This window comes from Polistes fuscatus, unplaced genomic scaffold (genome assembly GCF_010416935.1).
Source record: "Polistes fuscatus isolate 324 unplaced genomic scaffold, CU_Pfus_HIC Scaffold2, whole genome shotgun sequence".
NCBI classification, from domain to species: Eukaryota; Metazoa; Arthropoda; class Insecta; order Hymenoptera; family Vespidae; genus Polistes; species Polistes fuscatus.
In genome coordinates, this window is record NW_025113096.1 from 6,852,677 (window position 1) to 6,867,423 (window position 14,747).

The 14,747-nt window shown below is 34.6% G+C and overlaps 1 protein-coding gene across 2 annotated transcripts in view; it reads right to left on the minus strand.

Moving 5' to 3' along the window:
- The window catches only part of LOC122516603 (MAP kinase-interacting serine/threonine-protein kinase 1-like), a 28,146-nt gene that overhangs the window by 8,117 nt on the left and 5,282 nt on the right, over positions 1-14,747 (minus strand). Inside the window, exons 1-2 of one of the 2 annotated variants that reach the window (XM_043634546.1) lie at positions 2,150-3,294; positions 1,758-2,075 (exon numbers count right to left, since the gene is read on the minus strand). In XM_043634546.1, coding sequence (XP_043490481.1) covers positions 1,758-1,812 — 55 coding nt within the window. In that variant the 5' untranslated portion in view covers positions 1,813-2,075; positions 2,150-3,294. Of the gene's footprint in view, positions 1-1,757; positions 2,076-2,149; positions 3,295-7,865; positions 7,954-14,747 lie in introns of those variants that run through there. The other variant, XM_043634545.1, reaches the window with a different exon arrangement.

Consider the following 14,747-nt stretch of genomic DNA (forward strand, 5'->3'; position numbering starts at 1 on the left):
CGTTAAGTTAAGTTTTGGCGACAAATTCCTAAAAAATATCCTTTTAAATGTATTATTCTTGCACGAGAAAATAAAATTCATGCTAAAGCTTTGCGTCTCGCCAACTTTCTAATAGAAATAGGATCATAATGCCAACTTTATTAGTCTCTATAATTGCGAATAGGAAAAGTTCGCTATGTCATCGTTTATATTTGTCAAAGTAAGATGATACGCGTGAAGAAAAAATAGTGAAATAGAAAAAAATAAATAAATGGATCAATCGGAGTTATTTTATTCGTCGTTGAAACGAAACGCAAAAGCAACCTTTCGTGCGTCCTTCGAAATGGTTGCTTCCCTTTAACAGGAGTAAAAAGGGGAGTAATGGGAGGGAGAGCGAAAGCGGAACATGCGCGAGGGTCCTTTCTCCCTTTCTTCTTTGTTTGGGTTTGCCCTACCGACGCCCTTCAGGATTTGCGTCGTTGAATTCGAACATACCGACTAACCCACTTCGTTACTCGAAAATAATTTCTCTATCATATAATGCCAAAAAGATACGATGAAACGAGACATGTGCGTCTTATAATAGTGTGTGTATATGCGTAACCTCACGCGAGAGGGAGAGAGAGAGAGAACGATCTCTAAATGAATCTTTCAAATATTCTACATGGCTAAATATTGTGCAGGCAGGACGAGTACTATATTTATACATTTATATTTTTTAAATTAGTACCAAAACAGCCGCGTATTAGCCAAAAATCAATTATCTCTCTCTCTCTCTCTCTCTCTATGAAACAGATATTAATTTTTATTCAAATGGGTATCCAAATTTCTTTTCATTTGCTAATGTCGTTATGCTTTATTATTTATTTGAAACTTAAGTTAAATATTAATCAATATAGTATTAGAATTTGAACAAATGAATGGTTCAAATATTATTTAGTCATTTTTCGATGGTAATTTATAAAAGAAGAAAAATAAAATAAGCGGACTAACAATTCAGATCGCTCAGTTTATTTGAAATAATTTAGATTTATATAGATAGATTATTAATGCAATTTTTCGCTTGGTTAAGTTAAAAGAGATTACAAATAAAATTGTTAAATTCATTCAATTCGTAGAGTTAGTTTGAAGAAAATTTGAGAAGGATAAGTGGTATATGCGAAGGAAGAGACTAACCAACAACTGCAGCAGTTTATAACCGCTACCGGCATCGAGAAAGTTCCTCGAGTGCTAATACACGTCCCCGATTCTTACTTTTTTGCCGGTATTCTCTCTCTCTCTCTCTTTGTTACTCTTGTCGAAATTCGATATCGATAATTGTTCTGCACGTTTTTTCGACATGATGCAATTCGTCGTAGAAGAATATCAGAAGATGGTAAATATGTTAGAAAAATTCGGTGAACCGGTCATTACATCATTCGAGGAAGATCCATCATGAATGTAAGAAAGAAACGACAAAAAATATTTCAGTTAATTATATATATATCTTGGAGCTGAATTTTGGTGTATTTTCGATACCAACAGAAATTTGTACGAATTTTTCAATTTGATACTTTATGGTAAATAAAGAAAATGAAAACGTCATTTACCAAATGGCAATTGGAATTTATTTGGAGATTAGAAAATTAAAAGAAAACAGTACAAATAATAATCACTTGCAACAGTTTGGCGAGTGGAAAAAAAGGTTTTTCTATGAGATTTAAACCAAATATACATACACGTTGGTAGTAGGTGTTTCTGCAGAAGAAATTCATATAAATTGATTTTGGTATTCTTACCTTGACGATTCCCTTGAAAGCTGCTTCTGCGTTCTTCGACAATTCTCTCCACCATTTTCGCTAACGTACGTGTACTTTCGTTCGGCGCAAGGAAAATTCAATTTCTCACTTTTGTCTCCTCCTCTTGTTCCTCTTGTTCCTCTTCTTTTTCTTCTTTTTCGTCTTCTATTACTTTTACTTCTTTCTGCTCCTCTTTCTCTCTTTTGGCAATTTCGCACCAGTATTAATAATCGTAAAAAAGAGTCAGTCGTATATACAAAAAACGCCTATCTGCTAAGATACTGATATAATCTCTCTTTTTTCTCCCTACGACGATCCCTTAAATGAAATATCGTGTGAAAATCTCTTCTTCTTTTTCTTCGTGCGTGTTAACGCGCGACGTCTTACGATACCTATGATATCCTTTCCCACTTGTCTTCATCAAAGGAGGATGCGTCGTCAAAGTTAATAGATCGAATTGTATATCAGTGTAGATATCACAGATATAAATAAATATATAAAGCCTATCTAAATCCTTCGGTTGGATTCGACGCGCGCGCGCAATTTATATACCGTCGACCGATGATGTTACGCTGTCGCTGTCGCTGTCACTGTCGCTGTCGCTGTTGATAAATGTATATTCGAAATCCTTTGAATAAATACTATCACAGACTTTGACACTGAACTCGCTCTTTCTCGCTATCTCTTAAAATTTCTCTTTTATCTCTTCTCTAAATCAAATGATCAACGACTAAGCAAGCTAAGCTTCTCTCTCCCCCTCTCTCTCTCTCTCTCTCTTTAGTTCTTCAATGTTGACAACGAGAAGGTTACCTTATAATGTATAACCCTCTTTCGCCGAAAACTCTTTCAAAACCAAAACGCTCTATTTTCTCCTACTACTGCTGCTGCTGCTGCTGCTACTGCTGCTGCTACTGCTGCTGCTGCTGCTGCTGTTACACCCCTTGATCAATTCTCAGAAGGTTTTTAATCGGACGTAACGGGGCTTTCCGAACGTGAAAATCCCGCGATGATAGTCGCTCCTTCGTCGCTATCGCACAGCCTCTCGCACGTAGCGGTAATAGGGCTCGGAAGCGCATTAAAAATCCTTCGGCTAACACATCTGATCTTCTCGTTCACCGTCCCTCACTGCTCGGCAGTTGGTTTCCGACTGAGTTCGACAAGATGGCTGCAGCGCTTACTAACACCCCCCTACACTCCCGCCACTAGAAAAGGCGAATCAGGAGACCTCGTCGACGCCCGCTCCGAATACTTATCCCACTCTACACTGCTACACTACTACCAATCCGAATACGTAATCGCATAGGCAACGTGGCTCTCAGCCGTCGGCTGCCTTCCTTCCTGCCTGCCTTACTAACTTGCTTCTCCTCCCTATTCCTTATCTTCTTAGCGCCGTATTAAACCACAATATTATACGAACATGATGCAAGAGACTCTCTCCGTTACTACCACCACGTGTTTTCCTCGATTCTTTCACTCCTACTCGATCGTTGTCATCTCTTATCCATCTGACTCATCCCTGAAATGATAAATGGCAAACCTTTCCTCCTCTATTTTTGCACGATCACCTACAATGGTTCTCTCTCTCTCTCTCTCTCTCTCTCTCTTTCTATTTTCTTTATTTAATAGTTTCATTGCTTTTCGTATGACATATATCGACGAACTTCGATAACAAACATTTCTTCCTCGCTTTGCATCTTACGTGAGTGATACACATCTAGATCAGGGACGCACCACCGGTTGATAACCACTGACCTTCTCGAACATTCGAAACCCACACAAGTATCCGGCTATCGTTTATATACGCTGTTCGGCCTACGTGCTACCAGCCACGATTGAGCTGAACGATTCCAGCGTGGCGACTCACGGAAAATTTGCTCAAAATTCTGCTCATATCGTTTTCTTTCTCTCTCTCTCTCTATATATATATATATATATATATATATATACATATATATACGTATATATATACGTAGGCACAAATCATAAATACTTATAGATATACATATAAATAAATATAAATCTTAAACATTGCGCTTTCTTTTCTGTATGTGTAAAAAATGTTGTAAAAGTAAATAAAGGATAAACAGTATGTTTTTACTATAGCGTGTCCTCGCTGAAAAATATTATTGGTTCTGAAACGTTGCGTAGAGTCTCGTGAACGAACAACGCGTGTGAGTCGTGCGTATACGTAGAAAATGGATGCGCGCGCATCCTGGCCGTACGCCACGTATAACATCGTGCGACGCAGAAATGAGAGAGATAGAACGGGTATAAAAAAGAGAAAGAAACAGCGTCGTTGTGTGCGTTGTGTGTTGTGTGTAAGGTGATCGCGCGAGGTACGAGAAGAGGGGAGAGAGAAAGAGATATGGATATGTACACGTAAACGAATGAATAGTTAGCGAGAAGAGTTAGGAGAGGAAGAGGAAGGAAAGTGTTATATAGGACGACTTAAAGGTTCTTCTGTAGATCCTATTTTAATTACTAATCATACGTAATAAATAATATGAGAGATTTCATTTTGCAAAATGAATTAGAGCAGGTTGAAATTATTGACTTACAGATAAAATTTTCGATGATATTACGAAAACAGAAAAGAGATAAAAAGCAAGGTAGTATCTTTCGATCAACCTAAGACTGTTTGTATACAATACATATAAACATATATGCAAGTAAGCGCGTTTAGGTGGGAAAGGAAAAGGTGAGGCAAAAGAGTCAAACGAATAGTTCAACTTTGTATATAAGAGGAGGAACGTGGACGCGGAGTGTTGGAAACGAAGAAAGACACGCAGCGCACCACCACCTACGTCTTGGATTATTACATATGCACGTCTACATATAGAGTTTGTACTACTCGCGCTGTTACCACCGTGCGAACAACACAACACACTCCAAGAGAGATTTTGATTCTACATCCATATGCATTCCTCCTCCTCCTCCTCTTCCTCCTCCTCCTCCTCGTCGTCGTCGTCGGCGTGTTGGTAGTCCCGATGTAGATACAAACAACAACGTCGTATAGATTCGTTGTCCGAAGCCAATCGCATCTTGACCGTACCGGTGCGGTCAACGTCGTTGAATCCATCCTTATGCCGGATCATTTTATATTATGTAATAGATTGTATAGACGTATAAGCAACGCGTTAATGCACGGCATGAGATTATTTACGGAAATGACGGAAATTTCAACTATATATTTGACAATATTTTTTTCCTTTTTCTTTTTTATTTCTGCGTGTACACTCAAGTAATTTTCTTAGCAAGCAAAGTAACGTTTCTAACATACATACGAGTACATGGCACGCCTATGCACAAAATATGCGTCAAAATAATTATTTCAATTCTCTACGAACACGCGTCTATTGCGCGTAGATTATTATTGCTTCTTTTTTTTCCTTTCTTTCTTTTTATTCATTTATTTGTCAAGATAAATACACAATCGTGTTCGAGTTTATACCAGAATTCGCGTTTATCGTCTCGTAATATTGGCCATAAATATTTTCCTTTACTGTTCTGTATAATCCAATACGTATAAATTCGACGGAATATGTACGTATTACGTTTATAATATTTCGCATTGGGGGATATTTAAAAATTCATCTATATGATTTATAGGTAAAAATTTGTTGTCGTTGTGTTACTGCGCCGCATACTTCCAAAATAATTCTTCCATCAAGCTATTACATATATTTTTGGTCATTCATCATAGACTTGCGTCTCGTGTTTCCAATCGATAAGAAAATTGAATATCTATTTTATCTATCTCTAGCACGTAGTGTAATATAAAAATATAATTGTCTACATCGTTCCAATCGCGTTCCAATCGCGTTCCAAAAGGACGCGTTTACTCGTAATAAAAAATAATGTCAGATTTGTTGTTCGAATGGAAAATTGAAAGAACGTCACTGACACGAGATGTTCCTAATAACGACTTCGAACCGGTTTCCCGTATACGGTAGGAGACGCGTCAGCCGAGAATACAGGCCCACCTACGAGAAACCACCAAAGTATCTTTTAGTTTATATTTATAAGCCTTTTTTAGTTTATCCTAGAAGAATAAAAGAAATGTTGGAAGAACTCGTTTGAAATGAAATTGACTCGATTGATAACGATCATGAAAAGGGATCGCAAAATTGTACGAAGTTAACTTGTATTTACATATGTTTTTATGGATAATCTTATATTTTGGAAGTTTATCATGGTCTGGTAGGAAAAAAGCAAGCCACGATAAAGGCAACTACGAGGTCGACGGAGTCGGTCAATCAGCAGATTGTAACGAGAGTCGTTAACGTTAAAACGGCAAGCTGCGCAAATTCAACGTCACGTTGCCGACATAACGAAACGAATCTTCTAACATTTCATCAGAATTTTCTATCTACCCACATTGATTCCCAAGGTTTACAAGTATTCGAAAATCTATCAAATTGATTATAAGTTATCGTAAAATTGATCCCATCACTATTGAGAGAAGGATCTCGATAAACAAGTATTATCGATATAGTCGACGACTCATTTCTATGTTCTTTTTTTCTTTATAAATACTCGCTTATTAAACGCTTAGACGGAAAGAGAATATTTGCTATAAAAAAAGGAAATACACGTCACAAGCTGGTCGATTTTACGCTCCAACGCGAGAGTTCGTTACGTGATCGTGAAAACCAAAAATATACACCATGTGCGAGCTCACCAAAAATACCGGATATAAAAGAGATAATGTCAATTTTATATCTATCTAATATTCCTTTTAATAACTCTTTATAATAAATACTTTTTTTCAAATAGTAAAAGTCAAATCGTATATGTACATAGAACTTGACTGATTTAAAAAACGTATTTTTTTGTATCGCATTAAGTTTCCATGACTTCTTTTCTACACGTTTTTGGATAAGACTTTATTTAATATTTATGTACGTACGAATGCATTTAGACTTGGTTGACGCAACGGAGACAGAAACATCGATGCACTCTCTTATGGGTCAAGAAAGAAATTGACTTGGAAACTTTCACCTAGGTGTACTCTTTGAAATACCAATCTTCGCGTACAAGAATTATATAGGCATGATAGGATAAATATTATTATTAATCATTGCTTTTCTTAAATAAACAATTCTTGTCAAATTGTTCTTTTTATTTTTTCAAAGAAGAATCGTAGCAGTAATATCCTAAAAACATCTTATAGTTAAATCAAATCGTTCGAGATGTTCAATAGTTAGAAAAATATCATACTCGTTAAAGAAATCCTTCATATTTCTCGTTCACTTGGTATACTTTATTTAATAAAATTAGCACTGAAAAAAAATAGAAAAAAAATAGAGCGCTCTCGCGTTTCAACAAATTTACATGTCCTTTGTTAATTTTGTTACTAACAATGAGATGTATTGTATGTAAACCATATCGAAAGTAACTAATACAGAACTAAACAGAACCTAAGATAAAATCCTACACAATTTCATAAACAAAAATGAAAAGATTTTGGAAAAATCTAGTAAAGTATTCCAAGGAACAATAATATGAAAACTTGTCACGCTAATAATGCTTTTTTTTCATTATTATGTTGAATTTTGGAAAAAAATTTCTTAAATCTTTTTTTTAATTTGGTCAAGTTTTAACGGAAGTTTCATTAAAAAAAAGGATGTCTTTACACGTTTGATGAACTTTGAAAATCAAGTGTTCCATATTAAATTGATCGTATTAACGTACAATCAGAATCTCGACATACGAAGAATTTGAACGTTTTAAAAGTGTCAGTTTAGTCTTACTACATGCGACATAGTATCGAGATAAAAAAAAAAAACAATATTAAACATAGAATAAAGCACGAAGTAAACGTAGTACAAAAGTGAGAAGGTAAACAAGTTAAAGTATTTATTGGTTATTCGCGAGAGAGTATTAGCCTTGTATAGCTTTTAACTCGACGAAAACAAAGTTTTATCGGAATTCCGAACGTTTCATTTGGCACAAGTAAAAATAGAAAAAAATACAAATGTGTGTATATTTATGAGAATTTACAAAAGCAGGTTCATAATAAATTAGTTTTTTACCAGACATGATATCAAACGAGATATCAGCAAAAAGATATTTATCAGCATTTAGATACTTTCAATATTAACTTACTTGCTGACAAAGAGATCTCGAAATGGTCCTTTCTCGATCCTTTCGAGTCGCCATTTTGTTGTATTTCTATTGGGACGTTTATGCTCCCCTAAAAATAAAAATAAAATTGTGATAAACGTTTACGTAACCTTTGCTTTCCTTTCTCATTCTTTTTATCAGGTGTCGTATGAAACGTTAGTATGTAATATGTTAACATACCGTCAATGATTCATAGGTAACGTAAATGGATTACCTACTCGTGAATAGAAGGAAAAAAAAGGAAAAAAAAAGGAAAAAAAAAGGAAAATAAAATACTACTAATAATATTAATGTATGCATTTTGTGACAAAGCAGTAAAAAGAATATAAAAATGACACAAGTGTTTTTACAGAAGTGCGTATAATCGATCCGTGAAAAAGAAAAGGAAAGGAAATGTTAGAAAATATAAGAGACGCGAATTCGTTACTATACGACCGAACGTGGCACGTGGATCTTGGTCTCTCAAGGCCGAACCCGAATGACGCGTTAAATTTCGGTATATCTCCGATTGTGAGATCAGAAAAAAAAATACATCGTAGAAAGAGATAGAAGGAGGCGTAGGGGGCAATCATCGCGAAGGTCACACGCGTGGCCATAGGGATTTTTGTTAGTCGAAAAATACTTATCGTTACATCTTACACTTATCGCGTCCCGTTACATGTGAATTTATTTTCATTTCTTATTTTTTAATCAATAATTTTTTATTAATTAATCGTGAAAATTGATCAAATGATCGTATTCGAATATTTGTGCGAGTGAAAAACGAAAAATTGATAATGAAACTATTTAAAAATATTTATTTTTGTTGTTGTATTTGTTGTTGTTTTGTGCTGGCAAACATAATCATAACCATGATGATATTCTTAGATATCTATGTAAATCATTAAATGATGTAATTAGTTTCCATAATAAACAATGAAAATCATACGATAGGATTAAAAAAAATCGACAGAGAATAATGTCGATAATATCCGCGACATGGTAGTCGTGAAAAATTGAACTCTTGTCGTCATTGATATAAAAACAATCGTGGTTCGTTTAAAATACGTAAAATACATTATCAACTAAAAGATAATCTTGTACGTAACACGTGCGCGCGCGCACACATCATCGAGTTATCTTATATATTATATATGCAAATTATCGTGATAATTCTCGCGTTGAAAGAACAAAAGGAATAAAATAATATTCAAAAGTTTGACTCGAGAATACCTATTGGTATTAGACACCAGATATGATGTCATTATGCAAAGACCGAACGATCTCATCCTTTGTCGGTCGAAAGCGTTCACCATATACTTAGGATAGTTAATTAACCTATAATAATACGTATAAAAATATACTAACTTGGAACTATTTCATTAGTTTCATCCTACGTTCAACGATTGATCCTATAAATAAATGTGTGAACACGATAATTATTCGATAAGGAAGATAACTCTTCTTTCTTTTTTCTTTCAGTATCAAGTGCAAACTGATTTGCAATTTAAACAAATAAATACCAGTTAGGTAACTCGTATTTTTAAAATAAAGAAGAACCTAAGGTGTTTTACAAACAAAATTAAAGGTAAAAAATGTAGCTCGCTTATTGGACGAATCCAAAAGTGAAAGGTCATTGGCCACGGAAAGTAGCACTCTCTCTCTCTCTTTCTTTCTTTCTTTCTTGGTATTATTTTCGGACTATGTTCCTAGTATAATTTGTAAACGTGGAAGAGCTATGTGTGTACGGTTTTAAGTAGATTCTATTAGGAGAAAATAGAATAGAAAATAGGTCTTCTCTCAAGACCTTCTACCTTTTACCCGTCAATTTAACGGGTGTCCGTAGAAATAGGTATACCTAATGTAATAACACGAATTGATAAGAAGGACAAGGGGAGAGACAGCTGATCGAAGAAAGGAGAAACGGTATGAAAGGAAATCAAGTTGGCGAGCAGGTAGAATCATGAACTCGAAAAAACAGGCTTTCTCCTTCTCTCTTTCTCTTTCTTTCTTTCTTTCCTCCTTTCCTCCTTTCCTCCTTTCCTCCTTTCCTTCTTTACTTCCGTCGAATAAATTTGGAGAGAAAAATAAAGAAAAGAAGAAGGGAAAGATTCGCATCAGGCGAATGACTCACGGAATCAGAATCAAAGAGAGAGAAAGGATTACTCGCGAGTAGTTCACCCTCTAGCATTTATGGCAAGGAGCATTTACGGTTGAGCGACTACAATGGAGAATCGCTACTATATTAGCAGATAAATCTACATTCGTGGCTGCCGCCTTCCGTGCGGTTTTAACGATCGCAGTAGGTGCTTTCGCCCTTCCTTTTTCCTTTATTCATACGTACGTGTAACATTCTCTCTTTCTCTTTCTCTCGTGCGTGAAAAAAGAAACATTGCAAAAGATTATCCAACGTATATGTGTATAAAGAGAAAAAAATAGCGAAAAAAATAGCGAAAAAAATAGCGAAAAATTACACGAACGAAGGATATACCACTATTTTTTGCCACGCCTGTTTGAGATTCTTCGGTAAACATTGCTACGCCAAGAAAAGAGTTATTCCTGTAGCTGGAAAGAATTACGAGAACCATTGCTCGATTTATCTACTATAATAACATCGATCGCATCTATTTCAATTTCATTTCCTTTTTATTTTATCCTTCTTTTCAATTATTTCTCACTTTGCGTTTCAATCAATTCGATTAATCTCGGTAATGCATATGCGTATGCGTATGCGTATGCGTGCGTGTGTGTGTGTGTGTATATATATATATAATAATAATAAATATATAATAATAATGCGCAAGAGTAAAATACAACACATTTAAATTTTGCTTTCGCGAAAGTGGAAGTGCACGAATACTTTTCTGTATGCATGTATATATATTAAATACGTGCAATGCGTAGATAACTGTATCGCAAGTAGAGTAACTTAATAGATCTCCTAATGCATACTTTGCGTCTTAAAGCACTCGTGTATGCGAGTTTAATGGACCGTACAATTGAACGAGGAGTAAGGAGAACATGGTAGGGATAGATTTATTTCATCCGAAGTTATGGGGAATAGATCGATTGGAAAGGCGTCGATTAACATCGTATTTGCGAGATGTTAAACGATCCCGGTATAAGCATATAAGTAATAAATGTACATACTATGATTTTATTTTTTCTAATTGCAAAAGACTCTAATGAAATCGATTCAAATTCTTGACTACCAAAACAAGTTATAAATCGATTAGGGTTGTCTAGCTTGAATTTATTGTCCTCGATGTACACTGACCTAATAACCACCGCGAATCGTGTAAGAATTTTTGCGTCGGAAAAAGAACGGATACTCCGAAAAAGAGCCAATAAACTTGATTGACCCGAAAGAGAAAGAGAGAAATAGAAAATAGGCGCCGTCGAATTCACAAAGGCTTCTTCTTCCTATTATTATTTTTCTAGTTTGAATTGTCATTTGGTCTTTTTAAATTTTTCTTTATTTTCATTTGTTATTGCATACATCATTAGAATAATTTAATCGCAAGTGCATCGTCGCAAGTGCATCGCAAGACAGTGCTTTGTTGCTCGGAGTAGAAAACCTTGACTTTATTGCCCTGCTAGGCCAACAACGTGCCAACATCTCCTTTCCCTTTTTACTCTTCGCTTGGTTGCTCCGTTGCTCCGTTGATCTCAGTTGGTATCTATACGCGAACGCGTACGCACACACAAACATAAATAACTATTTTTATTATTTTTCCTTTTTCCTTTTTCCTTTTTCCCTTTTTTCTAAATTCAAAGTCAACCTCGCAAATATAATATAACATCGACATCATTTATCGACTGATTTGTTTATTTAAATATTAAATAAATCAATCAATTATTTCATTATATTAATATTATTACTTTCTCTATCGCGCCATATGCCGTGTGTTGGAACGATATTAGAAAATTAGTTAGATATCGATGAAAGTCGTCAACGTGATTGGTTTTAATACATCCGTCCGACCGTACTTCGAACGATTCTCATTCTCATTTTCATTTTCTTATTTTCTTTTTTCTTTCTTTCCTTATTTTATATATTAATAACATATGCTTATCATACTCGATAATTACAAAATGAAAAATCTATAATAGATATTAGAAAATATGAGGGTGTCGGTCGATATTTATTTTTTCCTCGCGTGTTTATAAACAAAGTATTGTTTCTCATCGAAAGAGCACGCGCACCTACATCAACGAGAGAAAAAAGAAGAAAAAAAGAGAAATAAAAAATAAAGGAGAAAAAAAAAGAACGATTAGATACATCGAAGAATGTCCTATGTATATACTACATATATGAATACAAAGTTAGTTTTAAATCAAAGGATTGCGTAACGCGAGTCGCCTTCTCGAAGCAGCAGAATCCGTTTACTCGTTTCAAGCGGACAGACAAATATTTTTCTTCCAACATACACGTAGGAATCTTAACGTTGATTCCATCTCGGTTAAACGTTTCTATTTTATATATTTATCTGTGTACTCTTAAGTACATACGCATATTACACATATATACACATATATAAACAGATATAAAAAAACACTTATATCCATATACATATGCATGCAAATATATAAAAATATTAAACAAACAATGTGAAATTTGATCGTTTAAGCGCGCTATCCGACGATGACCGACCGCGTTGTGAATTTTAACAGGACTTTCCTCTTCCTCCTCTTCCTCCTCTTCATCATCATCTTCATCTTCTTCTTCGTCTCGTTCTTTTTTGCAGCCACGGCAGATAATGTCACGCAGAGCACGATCCTTTGACCGATACTTATTGTTAGTTATGCGACTAGCGAGTAAAATGATTTTTCTCAGACGAAAGTCAAGAATTGATATCTTATATCGATGCTTTTTTATTTGTTTGATTTCTTTTTTAAATCTTCATATTTTTTTATCGCAGTCTATTATAATTTAAGACATTAATTCGTAGATTTATTTCATTGAAATCCTCGTTCAACTTGGAGTAAAATCAATTTTAACGATCAAACGAATATCGTTAAATATATATACGCATAATATATCTGTGTATGCGTATGTATAATCGAGAGATAAATCTTCTTAGAAAGTTCAGGGTCTCCTACAACTCGTTCTTTCTCTCACAATTATATTTATTTTTATACATATACGTTTATATAAATATCGCGTACTCGTGCAGCACGCAGATAGAATGCATTTTGTGAAAATAATGTGTATATATTCCGGGCATTGTATAGATTGCACGAGCACGTTTTAAAATACACTGCCCGGTCAATCAATAGAATCATCAGAGGATTTTGCTCAATCTATACAGTGTGCTTCGATGGGGAATCTATAGCTATTGTAAATGAAACAAATCACGACAGGTGTATGTTCATACGGTCATGAAATGATCTTCACTTTCCGTAATGTCTAAAAAACACGTGCACGCGTTTTCTCAACTGCCTCGCTCTATAAGAACATAATCTTCACAAGTTGCACGTTCTAAGGGTAAAAGGAAGTTATAGTACGCGAGTACTACGTATAGTTTGTGAGTCCTGGAACAGGAAATGACGTCATCCTCTCCCACCTTCTCGCCCTTATCACTTCCCTCGCCTGCTTGGAACTAAATACTCGTTTCATTTTGTCACAACCCCGATGCCACCCTTGAAAAAACCCTGACGCAACCCTGACGCAACTGTGACGTAATAACATTAAATCAAACTTTTTCAACTCGACCATCGTCTCAACGCAGACACATTTTTTTATTTTCTTTTGTTTCGCGTGTAAATATTTTATTTATTTATTATGTATATATGTGTGTCGCGCTGATAATTCTTGTTACGTACACTACAAAAATCTTCTAATCTTATCTTATCGATCTTTTTGATTTAAAACAAAATAATTAAATAAAAAAGAATAAAATTTTGATATGAATTTGTTTCTTTTTTTTCATGACTATAATAGAGCATCGTGAAAGCGTTCGTGGATTACAAACTTTGCTGATACAGCTAAAATTAAGTCGAAAATATAAGTTTTGAAATTAAAAACGATTTCTTAATTGAATTTATCGAGAGATGGATGCGTTTAAACTAAATAACATTAAGTATAAGAATTTAGAAGCTTTACATTGCAAGTAAATATGAATTATTTCCAATTTATAATGGGGATGAGTACGAATACCTTCTGTGATTGGCTATATATATATATATATATATATATGTGTGTGTGTGCGTGATACCTATAAGAAGATATATTGTATTTTTAGAGTAGGATGATTAAAACACGGACGTCAAATGTTCTCTCTTTCGTTCGATTAGATTGTACGATGTGTATCCACAGGCGCCTATATCGCATTCATGTTTTGCGATGATGTTTTCAACTTTATCTTACGAACGGCCTTTCATTATAGCAACAAAAAAGAAAAAGAAAAGGATAGAATAATATAACGTCACACTTCGTATCGTATGTTACGGTTTAATAAATGTAGTCATTACGCGTTACATACATTCATTTCTAACAATAAGTTCAACTTTTTGCCGTGAGACAAGCAAACAAATAAATAAATGAAACAACATAGACGCGATCCAACTAATTCTAACAGTTGAAAAATAACTCGTTATATAAGACCGTTCGAGACCGATTTGAATTTCATTAGTACGAGAATGTGTCTTTGTTGCTGAATTAATCAACGTGATGTATTTTAATTATGTTGTTTTTCTTCCAACTATATTATCGTTCTGCATTTATTTTCCTATTTATTTTACTTTCGTTGTTGAGAGACACGTTCCTATTGTGATGTTCTTGTTTTTTGCCTTTTTTCATAGTTAATATTTGCATGTTAAAACGGTGTCATAACATTTACGTAAAAGTTCGTTAACATTCGCACTCGATAGAACTAGGGGAAA